Source organism: Harpegnathos saltator, unplaced genomic scaffold (genome assembly GCF_003227715.2).
Source record: "Harpegnathos saltator strain DR-91 unplaced genomic scaffold, Hsal_v8.6 scaffold58, whole genome shotgun sequence".
NCBI classification, from domain to species: domain Eukaryota; kingdom Metazoa; phylum Arthropoda; class Insecta; order Hymenoptera; family Formicidae; genus Harpegnathos; species Harpegnathos saltator.
In genome coordinates, this window is record NW_020230404.1 from 385,031 (window position 1) to 409,058 (window position 24,028).

General features: G+C 50.5%; 1 protein-coding gene across 4 annotated transcripts in view; it reads right to left on the minus strand.

Annotated features, from left to right (window-relative positions):
• Positions 1-23,817, minus strand: part of LOC105183426 (uncharacterized) — a 75,975-nt gene extending 52,158 nt beyond the window's left edge. For 2 of the 4 annotated variants that reach the window (XM_025303945.1, XM_025303944.1), the window contains exons 1-2: positions 23,644-23,817; positions 22,382-22,546 (exon numbers count right to left, since the gene is read on the minus strand). In XM_025303945.1, coding sequence (XP_025159730.1) covers positions 22,382-22,460 — 79 coding nt within the window. In that variant the 5' untranslated portion in view covers positions 22,461-22,546; positions 23,644-23,817. Of the gene's footprint in view, positions 1-1,584; positions 2,791-22,381; positions 22,547-23,643 lie in introns of those variants that run through there. The other 2 variants (XM_011141523.3, XM_025303946.1) reach the window with 2 other exon arrangements.
• Between the last annotated feature and the right edge of the window lie 211 nt (positions 23,818-24,028).

Below are 24,028 nucleotides of genomic sequence, written 5' to 3' on the forward strand. Positions count from 1 at the left end.
TCTGCCCTCGCCGCGATCCGCGGCGTATAATTGCCGCGAGTTGGAAAATCAGCCGCGTAATGAGAGACACCGCCGGCGCTCTCCCCCCCCCCCCCCCCGGCAGCGCTTCCATCTAGAAAATTAGGACTCTGAGACATTCCATCTCCGTGTATGGGGCCGGGAGAAAAAGGAGCAATCTCGTCCGCGGACTTGATTGCTTGCGTCACACGGGCGACTAGTATTCGAGAGCTTTCTACTCGCGGGATGAAGTTCGCTTCTGCGCCGCGCGAGTGCAACTCGCGCGACGTTCGCGCGAGTCCGAACTTTTAGCGGTAACGCGCTGCGTGTTTGCGTGCGCGAAGGATGTAACTCGTTCGGCACGAAACTCGAGCGAGACTCGGTCGAATTAGCGCGACAATGAGCGAGCCGAGAGCGAAGGGAACAGAATTCGCTCGCACAGCTTCGTCAGATTGATTCGACCGATCCTGTTTTATTCTCCGCGAGAATAGCGCGATTAACGACAAAAGCGAAACTGCGATCGAAGGCGAGTCTTTCAAATCGAAACTTTCAAATCGAGTGAGAATATCTCTCGCTGCTCGTTGTTCTCCCGGCGCGGGATCTCCGCGAGAAAGCCCTCCGGGGAGGATCGCGGTTCGTAGGACGTCGCGCGCAGGAACGGCCGCGCAAACTCCGCGGCGGCGCAGCGGAGCATTCTAGAAAATGTAGGCAGGCTATATCGAAGGCAGAGCCTGTAATGAAGTCAATTACAGTTAACGAGATAACGTCGCGATCATTCAATTGAGAATCCCCATTGGAAGCGCACGCACGTGCATCCATTGTCGGTGTTGTGTAAGCGCGCGACATCCGAAAGGGATTCGCAGAATTCCGCACCGCGCGCCGCGCCGCGTAATTAGGCTAATTATCAGCTGACGTTTTCAAACACGAGGCCGAAAAGCGGAACGGCGATATTGTCGCGCTCGCACGGCGCCTCCGGCATTTCTTCGCAATTCGATGCCCGCTCCCCGCCCGTCGTTTCGCGATCGTTCGCAACGTATCACGCAGTTTCGCGATGACTCAGGCGAGTAACGTTCACGTGGAGATAATTTTTATTTTATTATTACAGCGAAGCCATTTATCTGGCTGCGTAGGAAAATTGCACGCGAGAGAGTGGAAGATCTCGCGGCGTGATTATCGTGTTACTGTTATTGTTGTGCTATTATTGAGATCGTTACGTGTGGAACAGTCTGCGATTTTCATTTTTCCATCTAACCGATTACTCCGCTTGAATTTCCGCCGCCGTTTAATTTCCAGCGACGACCCGGGGAGGAGGGAACTCGCGGCTCTCCTGGGATTAGCCGCACGGAAAGTAAGGCGACGACAGACAGAGCGAGCGAGAGAGCGGGAGAGAGAGAGAGGGGGGGAGGGAGAGAGAGAGAGAGAGAGAGAGAGAGAGAGAGAGAGAGAGAGAGACAAAAAATAACTCACGGACAAAATAAATGCAAAGACGATTGCAAAATCGCGCTCGAGAAAGCGCTTTCCTGCCGATATTCCGCGCACGCGTCGCGACGCACTGGAGTCGAGCGAGTCGCGTGTATATCTACCTACCGACATCGACATGCTGCACGGCGACTTCCAACATGGTCCACTGAAAATTGCAGACGATGAAAATCCACAGCGTGTGACGACGACGACGACGCTGGTGATTACTGCTCCCTCGGAGACGTCGCGATGCTGGGGGGATTTCTTCGGGCGGCCGAATCGTTTGCTCGATCTAATCTATCATTCTGTAATCCCCCCACTCCTTAGAGCCGCCGGGTACTCGAGTTCAATGAGTAGCCGATAAGACGAGATTACAATGCGACTTTGGAGTAATTTTCAACAAATCGGTACCGACTGCCAATCGACTACGATTGTACGGATGTACGAAGATACGCGGAGATTTAAGCGACTTTCGGAGGTTCGAGGGTCAAGCAGGGTCGCTGTGGAAAGCCGATTTGGGGGAGGGGGGAAGATCTGAAAGTCCGCGGAGACTGGAGATTCCACGATTCGATGAGAATTGCCAGTGTATATCGATTCGCTTGACGCTTCGAAACGACGACCGATATAAGTTCCGCAACACCTGCTGCGGAAGTTTGCCGATCGGGGGGGGGACAAGCAAGTAAGAACGGGGATCGTCGAAGCAGATCCAAAGCCGAGAAGGAACTCGAAGGGTGAGCCTGAAGGGTCTAAGAGCGGACGTGTTAACGAGCTGATCGAACGAGATCGAACTCTCGGATGAGCTCGGAGGAAGCCGCGGAACCGAGTCGTCGAACGACTCCGGGTCGACCGTCGCGTCGCGTCGCGTCGCGTCGCGTCGCGTCGCACTTTTCTCACAGCTGCCGCTCACGGTACCACCCTCGTCGCATCCTCCCTCAGGTCAACTCGCTTCCGGCGAACACCGTGCACACACGATAAGGCCTCCAGGACTTGGTCCCAGCGGATGACTGTTGAGCGACTCGACGTCGAGTTTGCTGCACGACCGTTTGCATTCCGCTCCGGCGAAATTCTGCTCGCTCGCTCGCTCGCGCTGAGAGATGGAGAGAAAAGTCACACGTCCCGGTACACCAAAATGGCGCTGATGGCGAAGAGAGACTCGCTCGCGCGCGCGGAAGAGAGTGACGACGCGCAACCATACACGTGGAGATTACACCCGGCAGAAGAGAAGCTCCGTTCTGTAGAAAGCGTTCGAGGCGCACTAACACGCTCCAACGTCGCAACGCCGAGTCAGGCCGAGCGAGCCGATCCCACGAGGCATCGTCGTCGTCGTGCGCGATACGCGCCCTGAAGTAACGGGGCGAGCTGATTGCCGAAGAGAGCGCGAGGGAGAGAGCGCGTGTGCGAGAGAGAGAGAGAGAGAGAGAGGAGGGGAGAGGAGAGGAGAGGAGAGGAGAGGAGAGGAGAGGAGAGGAGAGAGAGAGAGAGAGAAAGAAAGAGAAAGGCATAGTCCGCTCGCGAGCGCGAACGCGGGGGGGGGGAAGGGATAGGACAGGAGGGGACAGATAGACTTTTCACCTTCGACGAGCACCGAGTGACCGAGTGGAGCCGAGCGAGAAAACACCGCGAGATGATGGGAAATCTAGCGAGGAGTTAACGACCGTACGCGCTGCGGGCCGACGTTAGCGTGACGTAGCCGCCGATTGGCACGAAGCTCGAGGTCAATCGAATCAGAGGTCAGCGGGGTGGCCGAATGGACGAACGCGCGGATATTGACGCTGATGATGCGCGGGAGCACGTCGAAGGATAACCTGCGGGAATGCGGAGAACTGATTAATTTGGGTCGTCGATCGCGCGACTCGCCGCGACGACTGCCGCTCGGTTTGTTAAGACGCTGAGAGCGCAGCGTCACCCATGAAAGTCGTCTCCATGTCCGGCTGAGTTTTCACACGGTCGCTCGTCGCTCGTCCGCGGCTCGTCGACGATTTCTCATTCGCCTCTTTCGCTCGCTCGCGCGAGGGACCTTAACGAATCATTAGGGAACGACGAGGTGTGTCGTCGACGCCTTCGGGACGAGGGGAGGGGGGGGATTTCGGCCCGCCGCACGGAGAAGAATGAGTGAACGGGTTTTATGGTGAAATGCGAGCGATTCGGAGATTCCGATTGGAGAGACCAGAATTCCGTTGAAGTTGAGCAGGATTCTTTTCATAATTTAGAATTCTGAATTCCGAATTGCTTTAACCGGCATATATCTCACCAGAAAAATTCGTTCGCTCCACTCCCAAGCATTTTTCTCCGTGCGATACAATTTAGTAACTGAACTCGAGCGTCTCAATATACGATTTCGCGAAATATTTCGTCATGATGCTACATTTCACGACGAAAATGAGAGAGGAAGTGTGTTAATGCGAGGAATGTGTGTTCCATCGCGGCTGAATTTATTTCTCGATACGGAAGGTTATTGCCGCAGCGATTATTGCCGCGAGAATTGTCCGGGCAAAATGGAGTAGCGTGCGAAAGAAAGGTGGTGTGCGAAAGAGGGGGAGAGAGAGCACATGTGTGGAATTCGCTGGGAAATTCCGCGCGGTTGGCCGCGCGCGAAACGTACGACACACGCGCGCGTCTGGAAATCGCTCGGTCGGAATGCGATGACGAGGAGAACGGTTGTTTACAAAAATTCTATCAATATGATTAATGTAATCCACGATAAAAACGCGAAAACAACGTACCGCTCCGCCACCCGCGAAGGACTTCCGATAACTATTATTTGCTCTCTTCCGATAATGATAATTTCGCGATCTTCACTGCTGCTGATCCGCCGCATTCCGCAACGCTTATCGATCAACTCATTGACACGTCGCAGCGACTGAAAACGGACCAACTATGGAGACACAACGGGATAAAGGAGCGCCTCTCTCAGATTTTTACGCCAATTTTTTCGGCCGCTGAAAGTCGAGCGGAAATTTACAAAAATACCGGAGGACATTCGACAAATTCGCGAAATCTCGAAATGTTAGCTCCGAGCACGAGCGAGAAATATCTCTCTGTTCGAAAATTCGAAAGATGTAATCTAAAGATGTAATTTAACAGCGATAAGGAGAACAACGAGAGAAAGAATGACGGTGTATGCAGATACATAATTGATAATCATAAGAATAATGAATGGACGGATTTTTTTGAATACTCTCGAGAATGTTCGACGCAGGCAGGATAATCAATGTGTGGGTAATTTCGCTTCTCGGAAACTCGTCGCCAATATCTCAGGGGAAGCCTCATGATTTCGCTCGTGATGACGCTCACGTCATTCGCGTTATCGCCGAATAATCCCGCTCGTATCGGCTTGATCGGCGATTGATTACACCACCGGATACGTAAACGCTTATCGCGACGCATTAGTTCCGTCTGCACGGCAGCCGCGTGATGTTTGTAATTGAAGCGTGATGGACGCCAAGCGGAAGCAGGAAGAGAAGGCGACAGGCTCGTCATTATGACTGATCGGAATAATAAGCGATCCGTTCCATTGCCGGCCAGCCGAGCGTCGATTTCGGATCACGAAGACGAAGCCGGGCGCTGCCAAGGACAACGACGCTTTGTTTAAGGACGAGCTCTTATCTTGACGAGATTTTCGATTGTGTCGCGCTACTTCGATCGCGATCGCTCGGCTTTTTCACGCGCACCTCAGCTTGCGTGCGTGTGTGTGTGTGTACTAAAAATCAATCGCCCGCAACCTTGCTCGCGGACGTTCTTTCTCGGGCGAACCTCTCCGAACCGGCCTGTCAAAGACGGGTCAACGGAAGCCGAAGTGTGAATCACAGTGCGCGGTGAGTGCGGTTGTGTGATAAACGCGATTTATTAGCGCGCGTTTCGCGCTCAACTCGGTGATATTCAACTTCGATCGAGCACACCCGCCTTCGCCGGCGACATTGTTTTTTAACTCCTCGCACTCGCATGTCCGGCCGCCGCAGCTAAGAAGAACGTCAATCAAACGTCGAGACATTATTGATCTCCGAATCATATAATTAAGAGACACATTCAATAAGTCGCGAGATAAAACCTCGCGAAAGCTAAAAGTTACGTCCACTCGTTTCTTGCAAGCTGCGCGAAGGACAGGCGAAAGAATTGATTACGAGCCGGCTGACACACTGGCTTCGGATGATTACGAGTGCGAAGGGTTCAATTATCTTTATCGGGGAACGATCTCTCCGTTTGTTTGCGCCGGGTTTCTCCGCATCACTTGGACGTCACTCGTCGCAGATTTCGCAACTCTCTTTGTCGGATCAAGTGGCAGGACAAAACAATTTTATACGCGTACACGCAGAAAAATACTCGAGCGCGTGAACTAATTCTCTGGTGAAACACGAACGATGAAGAGAGAGAGAGAGAGAGAGAGAGAGAGAGAGAGAGAGAGAGAGATTCCTGTTTAATTCAAATAAAATTCTGGTCTATTCAGCCGAAATTTCTGAGCATCAGCTGAAATTTCTCAGCTCGTATTTCACCAGAAAATGAGTCCACTCGAGCCAACATTTCTCTTCGCGCAGCAGCAGCGTCTTGTCACACTTGAAATGTCCGTCAAAGTCGCGGAGATTCTCCAGAACCCCGAACTCTATCTCTTTTCCTCTCTCTCTCTCTCTCTCTCTCTCTCTCTCTCTCTCTCTCTCTCTCTCTCTCTCTCTCGCAAATGATCCGAGTAACCTAACGGATCACCAAGGTTCTGCACGCTGGTTTGCTTTCATGTCTCAGGTAGTATCTTACAAGCTCGACTGATGTCATTAGCGCTGCTTATCAATGCTTGCGCGTGACGTGATACGCACGTTCGTGCAAGTAACTGTCTAGCTTAGCGCGACGTAAAACGCTACATGCACGTTTGATATGCCCCCGAGGTTCTCCTCGATGACGACGTAAATCATATTTGTGCTCGCGATAATGGCGACCTCGGGGAGGCCTCGTTGACGACCTCTCCCCCGATCCGCCGGTCTTGCGGGTCTGCTTTCGTGGCTCGCGACCGTCCGATCCGCTCAAACATCGGAGATCGCTCAGTCGAGACGAGCGATTCGCTTCCGGTATCAATGACGAAGCGATTTTCAGCTTGCCGCGTGGATCACTCGGTTATTTATTTCGTCGTGCGTCATAATGAGAGAACAATAATCATCATATTTACTTAATGCTTCTTTCGCAATCTGACCTTGGCTCATATGAGTCCTCTGTGTTTTTGCAATTTCAGATTAAAATGCCATCTTCGTCGCTCAGAATATTCGATATTTATAACGGAATATTCGATATTGATAACAGAATTTCCCGGAGAGACGGAGAGTTTAGAAATTTTTGTATTTAAAACATCAGCTGCTCAAGAGCTGAAATTTCGTACGACACGGTTACAATCTATGTTCTTTCTTTAAAAGAACGGAGAAAAAAACGGCAGCACGCCCGTCGCACGAGCTGCCCGAGGTTTATTTACCCGCGTATCGCGTTCCGCCTGACGAACAACAATAATTTAATTAAGAAAACGAGATCATCAATTGAGTCGTTTCTGTCGGCGCTGGCATCGCGCGATATTCGATTCGCGATGAATTAATTAGCGGCTCCTCGGCTCCTCGCTGGTCGTCACCCCGGCGGGAATTTCTGGGAAGCGCTCATCGCCAAGCTGTGACAATAATCACAAGCTCGGAACGCAAAACGTAAGGCAAACAGAATTCGTAGGTAGATATGCCGCTGCCACTCAGCACGCGAGCCGCGCGATAACGCGCGAGCGAAGTCAATGTGGGAGATAAGGTATCGCTCGACTAGACTAAAAATCGAACAGACAATCGGACGATATAACCGGCGGCGTAACGAGCGCGCGCGCACAATAGCGCGAGGCAGAACAAACAAAGCGACGGCTGCTGAAAAAATTCGTCGAACGGGACATTTTCCCTGCCGATCCGGAGATTATCGCGCTATTTTCCGCCGCAGGTGCGAGCTCGCGTTTCGAATTTCATGTATGAGCGCGCCACGATCAGTGTGCCAATAAACTAAACGTCGTCGTCGTCGTCGTCGTCGTCGTTGTCGCCGTCGTCGTCGTCGTCACGTTAATGGCAGATTTTATGATTTAATAGATCCGGTTGTTTCGCCAGACCTCCACTATAAAGTTACTCCTCTCCTTTCAAGACCGCGCTAATAAATTTTGCAGAACGACCAATTGGCAGGAATAGACCGAGTTCGCGCTCGAGCATCGCACCGTTGAAAATCGTAGAATCGCGCGAGTTCCTCGCGCCTGCGGATCGCCCGAAGCTGTTTTTTCCTCGCGCTTCCTCCCTCTTCCTTCCCTCGTTTCCTTCTCACTGTGTGTGTGTGTGTGTGTGTGTCTGCACCTTGGAATATATTACAGTTCTCTTTTGCTCTCGTGCGATCCTTTAAAACCCCTGATCTGTTTTTCCTCGCGGTTTCTCAGAACTCCATATATGTTTTCCTTTTACGATCCTCTTCGGGCTATCGTAATTTTCTTTTTCTTTCCATTACAGTCCCGCCCAATATAGTCGGTAGAACGCTCTTCTTTCCGGCGGAGGATAATTCGCTATCCTTTCGCCGTCTAATGAAGGATTTGCAGCTGGAACTTTTTCTCGCGCTATTCCAGGTATTTCATTCGGAAGAGGGGGAACTTAACGAAGAAATCACGCGACATTGGATGAGGTGTATTAAATCGTCAAGTATGATCCTTTCGAATCGATCAGTCACGTTTATCATTAACGGCGCGCGAGAAGTGTTCAAAGGCATGGCATCTAAACAGGATCAAGGCCGAGGTCGACGCGACCAAGGACCAAAAACTGTAAATGTCGTTAGCTCATGGGCATCGATGTTACACTTAACAGTTATGCGTCGCAAGACTTTGAAATGACATTTCGAACGGACATGTTGAATAAATCGACGAAAGAGGGACGTCACGACTGAAGAATTATGCGTTTCTCGCGTCCTGATGCAAGTGGACTGCCCGCGCGATACCAGAGGAGCCCACGATCTAATTAAAAAGAAAGGGAAAGAAAAGAGAAAAGTAGCACGAGGAAAACTGCTAAATACAGCGACTCCTTAAGGAATGATGGATGGAGAGACGCGCTACATCATGAGTCTACTTTCAAACCGATACCGTAAATTTATCAGCCTTTTTCTTTATTTTTGACGCAAGATTGATCAAGCCAAATGCAAAGCAGGTGTGTAAATCTTTGCTGGCGCCGCGCGTGAGCGGCGCAAAAATAAGCACTTGTTTGTTCTCGTGCGCACGTTTGGCTATTTTTACATCGGAGATATAGCGCCGCGCGTAATCGCGCGGAATTTTCGGAGGCGCGGAATTATAATACGAAAAGCTCCTGGCAGACGCGTCTGACTCGCATCGAGTGGAAATTCACGGCGATCGTGAGAAAGAGAGAAAGCGAAGGACGTACTTGGAAATCGTCCTACCGAGCAAAGGCATCGCATAAACTATAAAAGTGTCCGAAAAATCAAGTAGGAAACGAGCGCTGAAGTCATCAAGGATTATGACGGCAAACTTCACCGCGCGGAATTTTACAAACAAATCTCCTCGGAAACGTGCGCGCGCGCACGCAAGAACGACTCACTCGACATTTTATCGACGACAGAGACTTCGATCCCGATTTCGGAAAGCAGAGTGAATTTTACTATCGTCGAGCAAACACACGTTGGACGTGAGAAAGCGGCGAAGAAACAAAAGAACCGTGAAGCAGCTTATCGCTGAAGATGCGACGATACCGTTATCCTCTTCTCCCTGTCATCTGTCTTGTTTTTCTTCTCATATCAAAAGCATTGCTTGTATCGGAATCTCTATCAACGAATACATAGATCAGAGATCATAGTGTAGGATTCCGAGGGGATCGCTCGTCTTATCTGTCGAAAGAAAATGGACGAACGAAAGATTCCATTGTGATGCCGTTAGCTCACGGGCGTTCTTAACTCGATTGTAATTAACACTGTTTCCCGCTGCGATCGGGATGCAGGACGACGAGAAACAAAGAAGATGGAGAGAGAGAGAGAGTGAGAGAGAGAGAGAGAGAGAGAGAGGGAGAGAGAGAGAGAGAGAGAGGGGAGAGAGAGAGAGAGAGAGAGAGGGGGAGAGAGAGAGAGAGAGAGAGAGAGAGAGAGAGAGGGAGAGAGGGAGAGAGGGAGAGAGAGAGAGAGAGAGAGAGAGGAGAGAGAGAGAGAGAGAGAGAGAGAGAGAGAGAGGTTAGAGCAGGCATGGAAAGGTCAGCATCGAAAATAATTCGCCTCTCTCGATCGTCGTGTGCGGAACGAGGAAGGAAGAGCGACGATTTATTATTTCATGACGTCCATCCCATCGAAACGAAGATATGCCGATCAGCGCGCAACATATAAACGTATAATATAATATCTGGCTAGGAATTATCTGAGCGGGCGATTGTATGTATTTACATGTAGAAATGGGACGACGTTTCCAAATTTAATTCTTTCGCCGGATTACGTAAACGCACTCTCTAAAACAGACGCGAGCTTAACGAACCTGGCACGGCGAGCCGAGTGTTCAGCGAGGACGATCAACCGGTTTGCGATTATCGGCGGATATTATAAGAAACAACCGACCGACCGGTCCCGATTGTGTCTGGCTTTTACATTCTATTGAGACTATCTGAGATTCACGACGATTAGAACTATTGACTGGTGGGGGACCAGCTATTTTTTATATTCGGCGCGTCCTCTCGACCGTTCGCGAGTTGTTTTTGGCCGGTTTTAGCCGCGCTTGTTGTTTGTATTAATCAGCATCGTATTTTCGTGTTTTCGGCCTCGAGGCGCGGGATAAAGGAGAATCGAAAGGAGGATGCAAAGGAGGAGAGGTGGCAAAAGGGAAAGAAGAACGGACGAGCTGCACTCAAGGGAGCGAGAAAGAGAAAGAGAAAGAGAGAGAGAGAGAGAGAGAGAGAGAGAGAGAGAGAGAGGGAGGAAAGTGAAAACGAAGTATCTAATTAATTACGTGGCATCACGCGCGCGCCCAAGTTTTCTCGGCGTTTCGTCCTGCCGCGGCGTGCCGCGGCGAGAAAAGCGGGACGTGTCGCTCAACCAGTCACTATTTCGTCACTGTCTCATTGAGGTATTAGAATACACCACACGTGAGTCACGCGTGCACCCGGTGAATACGAACGTCTCTGTTTTTTCTTCCCTCTCCCCTGCCCCTTCCATCCCCCGCGTCCTTTCACTCTCTATCACTCTCTCTCTCTCTCTCTCTCTCTCTCTCTCTCTCTCTCTCTCTCTCTCTCTCTCTCTCTCTCTCTCTCTCTCTCTCTCTCTCTCTCTCTCTCTCTCTCTCTCTCTCTCTCTCTCTCCTCTCTCTCTCTCTCTCTCTCTCTCTCTCTCTCTCTCTCTCTCTCTCTCTCTCTCTCTCTATCTCTCTCTCGACAGAATCGCCGACATTCATTAGCCTGACCATCTGTCCTTCTCCTTCTGGCTTACCGCTTTTCGCTTTCAACCGCGGCGGTGTCGAGTTTAAAAGGTAAAAATGTAAAAGACACGTCGAGGTGTGGTCGCTTCTATTAGTTGTTATTGCTATTTTGTTGCTTTCTCAGCGACATTTCTTCTTCACATTTGCCTCACGAAAATACCGAAAGAAGTATGATAAAAAGTCGAATATTATCTAGTATTGATAGAAAATTTAATATAACGCGGAAGAAAATACTGCGTATACGGGGAGGGAGGGAATTTGATAGCGGAGATTGTCATGAAATTTTGCAGTCGCGGAACGTTTCAACATTTTGCCTCGACTCATTGTCCTTCCGTTTTATGTGTGCTATTTATATTTTAGAACTCGCTGTTTATTGCTGAAACATTTACGATGTTCCACAGAGAGATATATGGTATAAACTCTACTGCGACAATCTACTGCGACGCTATTAGGAGGATACAAAATCGAGACGAATTTATGGGGAAAAAGCCATGAAGATCCCCCCGTTGAATTGATTAGAAAAGTATTACATGTAATATTACATGTAAAAGCATCAATCTCCAACTCTCGTTCTAGTTCTTCGATTCCCTTCCTACCTTTTCTCTCTTTTGGTCGCTCTTCAACTGGTGCATTCGGGATTATTTAACCGCGCTCGACGCGATTTATCGGTCACGCCGATCGAATTCCAACTAGGTAAATTACTTTCGAGTCGGAAGTCGATCGCTCAGAGACGCGGTGTCCGCGATTGTCCAACCTCCTTGGCCCGCGGATTCTCATCGTCGAAAGCGAAATTGGAATTTAGCCGCGGAATGTAAAACTACTTCCCTCCTCCTGCCGACTTGGGCAGAAAGCGACCAATTTTCGTCGGACCCGGTTCTCTATCGGAGCTCTCAAGGGGGGCTGGTATGTTCCTATTTATAACGATAATAATCGATACTGGCGATGAACGAATTAAGAGAACCAGTGAGATAAAAGCAGCGCGAATTGGCACGCGTTATCAGCAGGCGCGAATAGCATTCTCTCGTTTTTGCGTGAAAGCTCTGTTTGAACATCTGTCGGAAAGTTTTCTCTTTTTCGGAGTCGCGTAATTCAGAAGCTGCATATAAATACGATCGATTTCGTGCGATCACGACAGATAGGAGCGGGAAATAGATATTTTAGGACATTTTCGATATCTACGTTAATTTGTACATCTCGTCGCATTTTCTCACTAATTTTCCTATCATCTCCTAACCTATAATCACCGTCTACTGATAAAATTCAACTCAAGCTTAACGGAAGCTTGATATGAATCGAGCTATTTTTTCCAACGATAAATCATTTTCCAACTTTCCTCAAACAAACTTGTAACCTGTAGTCTCATTCTACCTTACAACAAAACATTTAATCGGAAACATTTACGCTGGGATCTATAATTTTCTGAAGCAAGAACCAAGTGCGCGGATCCAATTGGTTCGGAATTAATCGACGGCATGCGGGACGTCCTCGGGACGGTAAATAAACGCTGCTCGATCTTTCGAGAATCTCATATTTCTTTAGAACAAAACACTTCTCTGAAAATAATATTCCAGAGCCGGCCGTAAATTATCTTCTGACGCACAAAGTACACGCGTGGAAAAACATCCTGCTGCGTTCTCGCGACGCGAGAAGTTTCCGATCGAGACCGACCTCTTCCCGACCGCTCGGCCATCGGAAAAAAATTCGTATCGAAATATTTACGATGTAACACATTGTTCGCCGCTGAAGAGCGTGTCCCGCGACTAGTTCCATGACGCCTGTCAGGGAGAATCGCCGTCCTCGCGCTCGTTTATTTATTTCCATTGCGTTTCGGCACGGTGTGTCACGTAAGCTCAATTACAAATTAACATCCAGCCGATAATGAGTCGTCATTAACCGTCAAATCGCTTTGTTTCCACGCGAGGACTCGGCCTTTGTTTCCTCTCTCTCGTCCTCTCTTCCTCCTCTTTTCTCTCTCTCTCTCTCTCTCTCTCTCTCTCTCTCTCTCTGTTCTCGCGCATAATTTACAGTAACAAATGCGGGGAGAACAATGATACGCGATCGGATCGGGTAGGGTCGCGATCCGCTTAAGAAGCCCGCCGCGCGGCACGGGGATAATCGTTTCAACTTGCATTTAATATACCGCGGCCGCAGCGGCTGCTCTACCACTGCTCGTCCCGTCCGGTCCCGTCTCGTCTCGTCTCGTCTCGTCTCGTCTCGCTTTGAACGGCGTCAAGGTGAAACGCGCCGATTACGAGGTGGTCCCGTGATCTGGAAATGCGCACGACAAAGGGACACAGCGTGCTTAATTACAGGCGATTAACAGCGCTATTAGGCCAAGCGTGTGCTTCTATGCCGATTCGCTCGTTCGGATTTTCCTCCGCAAAGTGATTCATGCCGGTCGAAAATTGTATTATTTATTATGTCGCACGTAGAGTGGTCCGAAACGCCTGAGCGGACGCTCAGTTCCCGAGCAGAGAAACCGCCGGTTAGCCGGCAATTTTCCGACAGCCCGTTGTTCTCCGCGGAAGGAATTAGACCGAGATCCGAATTAGAAGCGACCGCCATTGTCTTCGTCGAAATAACGCAACGCTCCAGTTGGTAGCCCTGAAGGGAGCCGATCAGCGTGGCCGATACGCGCTATTGTCCAAGGATCTTTTTCACTTAATCCTCAATGAGAAACCCGTTCCGGGCACGGACACGGAAGACTTTTTGGCCGGACGAAGGTCCTCGGGGCCCACTTTTCTTTTTGCGCCGCGCTCGAGCCAGACTCCTCAGTTTCCATTCACGATAAACCAGTCTCGGTGTCGGGCGACGATACATGCACCGGCTCGCAGGCTAGTTCCGTTTGCACCGCGCCGCCGGAAGCTCGGTCTACGCCTCTCGCCGGTCATCGAGCGCGAGTCCAGGTCGAAAACTCTTCGTCCGGTACCACGCCGTGGACGCGGCGGACGGATGGAAAAAAAGAAGAAAAAAAAAGAAAAAAAAAACACGCGGGAGAGCAGAGACGGGAAATTATCAGCGACTCGACTGCGTCGTCAAGCCTGTCGCCGAAGGATGTCACGGCGCGGCGATTATTCAGAAATTGATTCCACGTCGGGCGCATCGCGCGGGGCTCGTCGTAAATCGCCGAGAAATGAGAATCATTAGCTCCGTCGTCGGGGAACATCAAGAGACTCGCTCGTTTCCCGTCGGATCGCCGAGTCCTTCGGCGCGGAAAGATACGCTCTCGGAGGTGCCTTTTCTGAAATCTCCGCGCCGCCCGCGTCGCCAGAGTCCTTGGACTTTCAAGTTTTTACTTCCGCGGAGATCTTTGAGTTCAGCCAGGTCCTTGTACCTCGAGGAGCTTTGGCATTTACGCTCGCGCGAGCACGTGCCGCACCAGTGCGTTCTCAAAAATTGCCGGAGTTGATCCTTGCACGGGCAAACTGGATCTCTGTCTGACGAAGACAAAAGGGACAGCGAGACAGAGACAGAGACAGAGAGACAGAGAGACAGAGAGACAGAGAGAGAGAGAGAGAGAGAGAGAGAAAGAGAGAGAGAGAGAGAGAGAGAGAGAGAGAGAGAGAGAGAGAGAGAGAAGCAAGAGAGAGAGAGAGAGAGAGAGAGAGAGAGATAAACGCGCGGCCGCGACAATCTCGCGGACTTCGTGATCGGACTGTCGGATCGCCGACGTCGAAAACCGCGGGACGACTATATCAGTGAATTAATAGGCGCCTTGAGAGGCATCTAATGACTCCATTCAGATACGGATGCATGGCGGATAGTATTCTTCGACGATACGTGACTCGCATTTATTGTTGGTCGCGCGAGCGTGCCACGACCGCCACCGTTTCTTCTTCTTTTTTCTTCATGAACCGACGATCAAGCCACACGCTGTAAACGACCTTCCGCGCATAATTGCTCCCGCATCCTTGCGTGGGGGCGTTAACGCGGTCTATCCTGTCGATGCTGATGTACTCGATGACACTTGGCGAAGGTGGCGAAGGGTCGCTCGCGTGACCGAGTTTGTAGCGCGCGCGGAAGTGGTTCTAGTTTGAGCGATTCATCGGAAACGTGGCCGCGCGGGAGGCCATTATTATGCGTGTGTACGATTTACTAGAGAGAATTCCACCAAGAGAGTATATGATGCACGCATACCAATCGGAACCTGTTCCGTGCCGTGCCGCGCTACCGAAGTGGGAGAAGTGCGGCTGGAATTTTTATCTCGAATCGCCGCCTCTCTTTCTACGGCATTACCTGGAAAATTTTCGTCCGGAGAAAGCGGCTCCCCGTGGAAAAAGCCGGTCGCTTTTCCAGACGATACAGCCCTACGCGCTCTCATTATCCTGCCGATACAGCCGATGTGCACTTTCCGCAGGTGCCGCTACACAATTTCGCCGTCTCGCGGCGAGACGGTAAGCGCGCGTCGCCGCGGCCATGAATATGGATGCGGATGGGTTCTCGCGATGCTGATCGCCGATCGATTACCTAACTTCGCAACAGCACACAGAATGGCTTTCCTTCGAGATGATACGTAATACAACGAGGACGTAATCGTCCTCGGACCGCATCATGGCGCGCTCCCGTGCACCGGAACACGATGATTTTCATGGAGATCTCTGCGCGCGCGCACGTACACGTCGCGAGATCATCGGCTGCTCGATGATCCGGCGGGACTGGAATAACTCACCTAGGTCGCGCATGCAAATGCAGCGCGGTCGGATTTTGCGTGCTAGTCGGATTAAGAGCGAGGAATTCCTTCTCGCCTGTTATGTCGATGAACGTAACGCAAGTGTGTGTAACGTGCGGATAATTATCGCGGATCAGAGCCAACATTTTTATGTGCTATATTAATCCTGCGCATTTCGCCGAGCTTCATGGCGACACGCAACATTGCCTCACCTTGATCACGGCAATTGATTACTTACTCTTGCTCTTTTCCAGTGTTGAAAAGAATTCATTTCAGAATTATGAATCTTTGCGATTATCTCCTCGGTTATTTGCGTTTAGATTAAAGTTTTTCTTTCCATCTCCTTCAAGCCTCTTCAAGTCACACCGAGGCGCTTTCAAGCTCGACAAAAAGTTATTAACATTGCGAAGAGAGAGGAGAAAAATATTGAGTTGATTAAGTATTACATAATCCCGTAATACGTCCTTCCTTCAAAATTCAACACGGAGGAAACGACGGTAAGTAATCGCCTGTACCTTCAAAGTAAGTCAGGTTAATGCAGTTTTATTTCTCGAGGTTCTCCGTTTTGTTCTCCTCCAAATCCGACGTAATGCGCAGGATTGACGAAAATCCGCAGGAGAAGCAAAATTTCGACCGGGGGAACGACGAGCTTCCACGACGAATTGTTTCGTTCTGTATTTAACGCACGCGCACGCGCGCTTGCGCGATTATCGGCGAATTTCGTGAGGGAATTCCTGCACGTAATACTACGTCGTAACGTCGTTACGACGTCAACTGTGTGGAACTTCGGCCGGTGCGTCTTCCACTTAACGCGTCGTACATTATCATGATTCATCGTGTTCTTCATTTTCATTATTCCCGTGTGTGATTCATTACGCACACGCCGAGGTGTACCGGTACTCGGCCGTGCAAATACCGATAATGAACAATTTGAATACCGGACTCTCTCGTCACCTGTGATAATTCTCGAAAAATCATTAAAGCGCGCCCGACGATGGCCGACGGCGTCGAACGACCGACTCGTTCGCGGCCGGCGGAATCTTCGCCGCCTCTGACGAGGCTCGTCCATTTTAGATATATCGTGAGCGAGCTTCGAAGGATAGCGGAAGTCATCAACGGTGATCTACGGGTCTCTGGACTTTGAGACCAGATGAGACGAGACGAGACGAGACGAGACGAGACGAGACGAGACGAGACAAGGCAAAACAACACGCGACACGAGAGACGCGTAGATGAGAGCGGTTCGTTGCTCTCGAGATTCATCATCTCGCGGCGTGACGTCACCGTGATTTATTCGGCGAATCATGCTTCCGTTAATGAGCGAAATGCTAAAGGTCCGCGCCTCGCGTAATTGCCAACGGCGGACACTGTTAAGCGCAGAACAACGGCTGAGTCGATTGTTTTCGCTCATCGTTGCAATCATTTCGGAGGCTTCCTGGCTCTCTCGCGTCCCGGCAATTGTTTATTAATCGGGTCCCGGAAATCTCATACGTATCGCTTAATCTCCCGCTGCAGATTAGGCGAAGATAAACATCGCTCGTCATTTCGCAGCGTCGAAAAGTTCCGGGAAGTCTGGATTACCGCGAGGCTCTCGCGTTTGAGAATGAAAGGAGAAAAACAAGTATCTCTACCTCGATCGCTTTATCAATTAAACAATCACGATCGCGATTGCTCTGCGGTTTTCAAAGGAAGAGAGACGCGTAGATCGTAGATCTCTCACGACTCGCGAGGCTGCGAGAGAGATCGACGAGCAGACGACACTCGGCGTACGTGGACGGCGGAACCGCCAGCGCCATTTATTTTTATTTTATTTAAAAGGAAAGAAATTCACGTCTTACGTAAGCACCGCGCGACCTTGTGACAATTGGTCGATAAAATGCGCGATAGTCGCGCTTGTTCATCCGCTTGTCCCAGCGGTCGCCGTTTAGAGGCTGCCCGAGAAAACCGATAAAATTGAACATTTCGAGTAACACCTGGTGTAAGCGGCGTGCAGTCGGAAAAGATAAAAAACGCTACTGCGCCTCAGCGAAAATGTTTTCCCGGTGCGTGGGCATGCGCGAGAAGCGTTGCTGTGCTTTATTTGATTTATTTACCGCGCCACGGCCACGGCCGCGGTGGCCACGTGACACGGTGGCACGTGGCCACCATGACGATACTTGGCCGAGCAGGTAACGAGGTAGTCGAGGGAGTCCGGAGGAGTCGCGAGAGCGGCGTCGATACCATCCGCTGGGAGTTGCGGAACGGTGCCGCCGACCATAACGACCTTGAACTTGAGTTCGCTGTGGCGAGGAGCGAATTTCATTAAGGCCTCGCGCAATGGCGACCGCGTCATTCCGCTTCCGAAAATGGGCGGGCGCGCAAGGAGCGACACTTTCGACGCTTCCTACGCGATCGGGAGAACTCGGGAGAACTTCCGTAGTTTCCCGCAGAAGACGAAGTCGAGAGAGAGAGAGAGAGAGAGAGAGAGAGAGACCGGGGGGGCGCGATCGCGGATGTCGATCGAGGAAATTAGAAAATTAAACTTGCTAATTCTGCTCCTTCGTCTGTAAGTCTCCTTCGCTTCAAAGCAGCGGGGATTTCATACGACACGAAATCCCGGCGCCGTCGCGGAATCGCAGGAGCGAACGTTTCGCTCGAGCTTGCAGCGAATTCGATCGCTCGATCGAATCTGTGTTTTTGCGAAATGGCGAACGAATCTTCAGATCCGCTCTGCAATCTCGAGGAAAAATGTTCGACTCGACGATGCCGAGTGGAGAATTCGCCTTGCACGCGTGGAAAGTCACTGGAGCGAAATCTCACTGCGAGAAATTTAGAGAGTCAGAGGCACGATTTCTTGGTTATCAAAATAAATCCGCGATGCACTTTTCAAGACTGGACCAAGTTGGCGCGACCAATGTTAGCGTGGAAGACACGTATTAGACTCGAAAGTCCTCAGCACAAGTCCTCGTTGATCTCCGTGACGCTTCGCGTCTCGAAATACGAAGAAACGCGAATCCTTCGAGGCAGACGCGACCAGAACCTTGATTCAGCTTTGTCTCTCTTACGTTTGCAAAGTCTTACATTTTTACAGCCCGCGTGTTTTACGTCGCTAGTCGCTACAACACGTTACAATGTCAAGGACGAGCTATTTTTGCATCCTCGCGAAGCCTGGCGATAAGAAGCGCGCGGTGGCGAAAACGTAGCCGGTATAAAACGCGCTGAATGGCTAATTGCTCGTCGTTTATTATCACATGCCGATAATATAATTGTTTGCTTATCACTCCTATCTCGCACGCTCCGCCGTCGTCCTTCCCCCCTCTTCTTCTGTATACATATATTATGTAGTAGAATTTGTCGCACGGATACGTGCATGATCTCACGGAGAACCGACCCTCGCAAGGGCGAGGGAGGGAGAGGGAGAGGAAGAGGGAGAGAGAGAGGAAGAGGGAGAGGGAGAGGGAGAGGGAGAGGGAGAGGGAGAGAGAGAGAGAGAGAGAGAGAGTGCCGTTCCAATTCCGGAATGAAATGGTTCGCGCGAGTGACGTAACGATTCATCTGTTCTTTCTCGAAGCACTTCCTGAAGTGGTGGTGCGCACTGGTGCAACAAGTCCGCGCGAAACAAAATATACCTGTCCCGCTGGAACTTGTTGCATGAGCGTGCGGCGGTTCAGGAAGTTGTTCGAAAACGAGCAACCTTCTTCGTAAGCGACGTCTCAGCGTCGCTGATAAGAACGACGCGCGAGCGAGGCGAGCGAAGCTGCTGATCGGCATGCGAAATTACGCACAGAGATTAACGCGCGCGGTTGTCTCGGACTATTTTAAGCAAGGAGGCAATCTTCGAATCATCCGAATGTGGCGGGGAGTTTAAGCGAGTAATAAAAATGCGCGCGCGATTTAGCAACGCAAGAAAATACAGACAGGTCGCAGGTGTCAGGTTAAGATTATATAATGTGACGTTGGCGTAATTATACCAGTTTTTTACACACAGATAAGATCTATTAATCACGCCGAGTGATGATATCTGCTCGTCAGATCAAATAACAAAGTCGATATCTGGATCGGCCGGGCCAGTGTGTGAGAGGGGAGGGGGGGGAGAAGGGGAGAGAGAGAGAGAGAGAGAGAGAGAGAGAGAGAGAGAGAGAGAGAGAGAGAGAGAGAGAGAGAGAGAGAGAGAGAAACGCGGAGGAAATTATTAGTTACTTTTTATTAGCGGATTTTTTTATAAATTATTAATTATGCACATAAAAATATATCCGATATGTGTCTTATTCATCGGGTTTTGATATCCCCGATGTGCATGAGATTTCCATTTGATTCCAAAAGATAAGACAATCGCGCGTGCGCTTCCAAAGGCGTGGCAGAGATCCTGCAGAGAGGAAGATAAAAAAAACCGTAAGAAAATAACAGACGGAACGAAACGAGCTTACGGTTTCTGTTATTGAAGCTATTGAACATTCCTCAAAGCGAGTCCGGCAGATTAGTTCAGTTAATTAATCGACGAGTTCGCGAGGCAGCAACGAGTCGATCCCGCTCGAGCGACAAAACGATCTTCGAGATAAAATTAAAATTCTCGATATCGAGGCGGCGGAGTCTCGCGATCCATTTGCGGGCTTCATCTACCGCGTGCGAATGAGTCCCGTAAATGACGTGCGGATGTTTGTTTACCGACGACGTTAGCAGACGCGAATCGCGCGCAAATTTGCATAATTGCGTGCAAACGCTCGAGCCGACCGGCGATACTTAGTGAGCTTATTATTAGCCCGTCAACATCCAACGTTTCGGCGAATACGATCGGTTATTCGGCCGAGACTTTTCATGTACGGTTCTCCGTTCTCCGAAACCGCAGTGAAATGATGCGTATTCGCGATTCTATTTGAAATTTTCGTTCTCTCCTTTGTGAGGAGGTTGCGCGTGTGTCTCGAAGGGGGCTTAAAGTTTTTCCCGTGTACTCCGGGCTTTACTGCTCCGATAAAGACCGATAAAGAGCTCGCGATGGTGTCTGAACGGCGCGGAGATAATTAGTCGGGCAATTCCAATTGGAAATTGCTACTCATACGCGCGATATGCGCGCGAAAAAACGTATAGTTCTGCTATTTTACGCTTGTTTGTTGGAAAATCGATGTTCGACATCGATATTCGTGTCTTACGCTGAGTACATTGCATTGTAAATACGGTTGAAAATTTCTTTATCAAATTATTCGTTTGTATTTATATCGTGATTTTCACTTGATAAAAGATTTAAACGTCCGCGAAGTAAGAAAACAAATTCGAGTTAGGAGGCTCGAATATCGAGTTAAAAAAAGAAAATATTTCATTACCGAGGTATTTCGCACTTTCCCGTAATCAATGCTGCACGTGTCTCTTATACGCTACAACAACAACGTTGGAATTCTGTTGTATCAATATTCAATTATCTTCCCCATTCCCGGCTCCATCCCCCCGTCGCCATGATCGGCACGATCATCGATATCATTGCCGGCGAGTAAAAAATCGCGCGATCTACGTGGAAATCATTAAAATGATCTCGGATAAGAATGTTCGTCGCACGTAAATCCGATTTATCCTCATACACTTTTTTCTTCTTCTTCTTCTCGCGCAGCCGCGCACTTTTTGCATCGCGTAACGCCGTTTACGTAAGCGGGATTGCCTGCGTATTCTGGATCCGAGCAGATCCTCGAGAGCGGATCTCGAATCGCACGAGTCTGATTTTATTTGGAGACACGAGGTCTGGGCCGTCTACGCAGATGACGTGTGAACGTATGATTTACGCATGTTTGACCACGTGACAAAATATCTGGAGGAATACGAACGAGAGGATGGAAATAATTGCGCGACGAGGAGGAGACGCGCGAGTGGAAGAAACATCGCGCGCGCGCGTGACAGTTGAGAAAATAGGTTGACATTTCTAAAAAAGAGCACAGTTCCGAGCCAGCATTTTATTCGCGTCGCGTGACAAACGAATTACGCAGGTATTGACGACGTCGAGCGGTCATCTCGGCGCGTGTCTATGCGGCGTCTTTCAAAAAGTCACATCTCTCTCCCGCATGTCAATCGGCACGTCCTGCGCCTGAAAATGCGTACACATCCGCGCGGACGAGAGGAAACGTCCATTTCTCTAGATTCGGACTCGCGTTGCACGCGATGAGCGCAACAATGTCGCGGACAATACGCGGTGATTATCGCGAGCGCAGGTTTCATTGCAATCCGCCGCCGGCTTGACAAGAAGAAAGAAGGAGAGAGAGAAAAAGAGGAAACAAAAAGCGATGTTGGATAACATTGTTGACCGCGTATACGTGCACGAGAGTGAAACCGAGCGACGATTCGTAACGAACGGAGGCCTATCGCGGAGGCGACGCGGTACGGCGAGTGCGTTGATGCGTCCTTTTAATTCTGCACACCGGCTAAATTTTACTCGCGTGAGCGAGTCACATGCAAACTTCGTTTCAACCGCGGAATCGGTATCGGAAAGGCGCTATTTTCAGCTCGTTACGCGCCCAAATTGTGAGCCCGAGTCGCAAAATTTTCATTCTGCTTTCGGCACGAATTGTCTAACATTCGTAGATTCTGAAGGACATTAAGGTGGAAATTAATGAGGACTCGCTCAGCGCCTCTAAATGGCGGAAAATGATCACTCGTAAATTCTTCATCTCGAGAGAAGCTCTTAAATCCAAGCAAAATACGTCAATAATACTTCAGAGTATTGAATGAAATATTGAGACCGAAAGGAGGATGAAAATTTCCACCGACTCAGCCGTTCGTTCGATTTGCTTCTCTCAGTGTTCCCCTTTTCCTTTTCCCTCCTTCGACGTCGAACGTATGAATGAAGAAATATTAAAAAAACTCACCGATGCCCTCGACGATATAGCGGTCCTTCGCGTCCATGCTTGTAAGCTCGGTGACGCTCACGACGATCTTGACGCTCATCCTCCTCTCTGCGTCCGGAAGCGTCGAGCACGAGTCTCGCGAAGCGTCGCAACGTCGCACATCCGGCGTCCTTCGGCCGCAAGCACCTGGCCAACAGACAGAACAGATTGTTTAAGTGTGGCCTCGACGCTTTTATTTCCGCTTTCGTTTCCTTTTATTTTAACGCGTACACCCGATGCTACGCGCGTGCGCACGCGCGCGCGCGCGCGCAATCCCGTGTGTGGACGTAATGGCGTCCGCCATTACGATCACGATACGTAACCGTGAAGTCGAGTCGCGTGTCTAAAGAATGCAGCAGCAGCAGCAGCAGCAGCAGCAGCAGCGACAATGTGTACGGCATCCTTTATGTCGGACGCGCGATAGACCAATTTTTTGTGCACGTGCAACTATGCGAGTCCGCTGAAGAATGCGATCTTTGACTCTCGGTGGACAAGCGACGATATTTCGCGCGTCCAGCGCCGCCATTTCGGAGACGCGGGAGCGCGTTTGAATCGTGATTGCGATCGCGCGACGTCCTGAGACGGGACGGAAGCGGAAAACTAAGGCGGTTCTCCCGAGTCTACTTTCCTCGAGAGGCCTGTCGAGGGAGTCATTGTTTTTCATTGCAATTTCCTCGACATCGCTATTGGGGATACTTTCGACCGATACTCGTCAACGGTCCGTTACGTCACGTAACGTCCGTTACGTCCGTTACTGCGTACTTCGTCGACAGGGCAACAATCACAAGAAAGCTATAAAACGTTATACTTTGCAGTCGCGAAATTGGCTACGTAGCTTATCTTGCATTCTTCTCCCTTTCTCGAAAAGGGTCCTTCTCTCGCATAGATAAGTAAATGATTAAGGGCCGGCTGTTCCAACTTCTTGGTAAGTTAACTGATGGTTCAATCATATGTTTATCTTTGTTTTTCCTTCAATTTAAACGAAGGCAAACATATGATTGGACTATCAGTTAACTTACCAAGGAGTTGAAACCACCTGCCCTAAAATTGTCAGTCGCTATGACTACATTTCCTCGCGTCTGCAATCAGCATTCACCGTGTACGTTCGGAACTCGACGTCAATTCCTAACTTGCATTTCTCGCGATCGCGTCGTCGACGACGCCGACGAGGCTCTTGCCTAATTAGCCTGATCTCCAGAGCCGATCAACGATCCACGATACGATCGCTGATACGATCAACCAACCTGAGACGATCTACGTGTGATCCAGACGTGTTTGCCGCTCGATAAATATCGCGGGTATCGATAATCTGCGTCCGCGCGGGCCGAGAGTCGCGACGAGTCTGCTGCGAGCGGTGTGTTGGAGCAACACGGCGGCGGCGGCGGCGGCGGCGGCGGCGGCGGCGGCGGCGGCGGCGACGGCGGCGGCGGCGGCGGCGGCAGCGGCGGCGGCAGCGGCGGCGGCGGCGGCGGCGGCGGCGGCGGCAGCGGTGGCGGCGGCGGCAGCGGCGGCGGCGGCGACAGCGGCAGCGGCGGTGACGGCAGTGGCGGCGGCGGCGGCGGCGGTGATGACGCTCGTGACGGTGGTGGTGGCGATGGCGATGCTGATGGCGAACACTGTCATGAACAA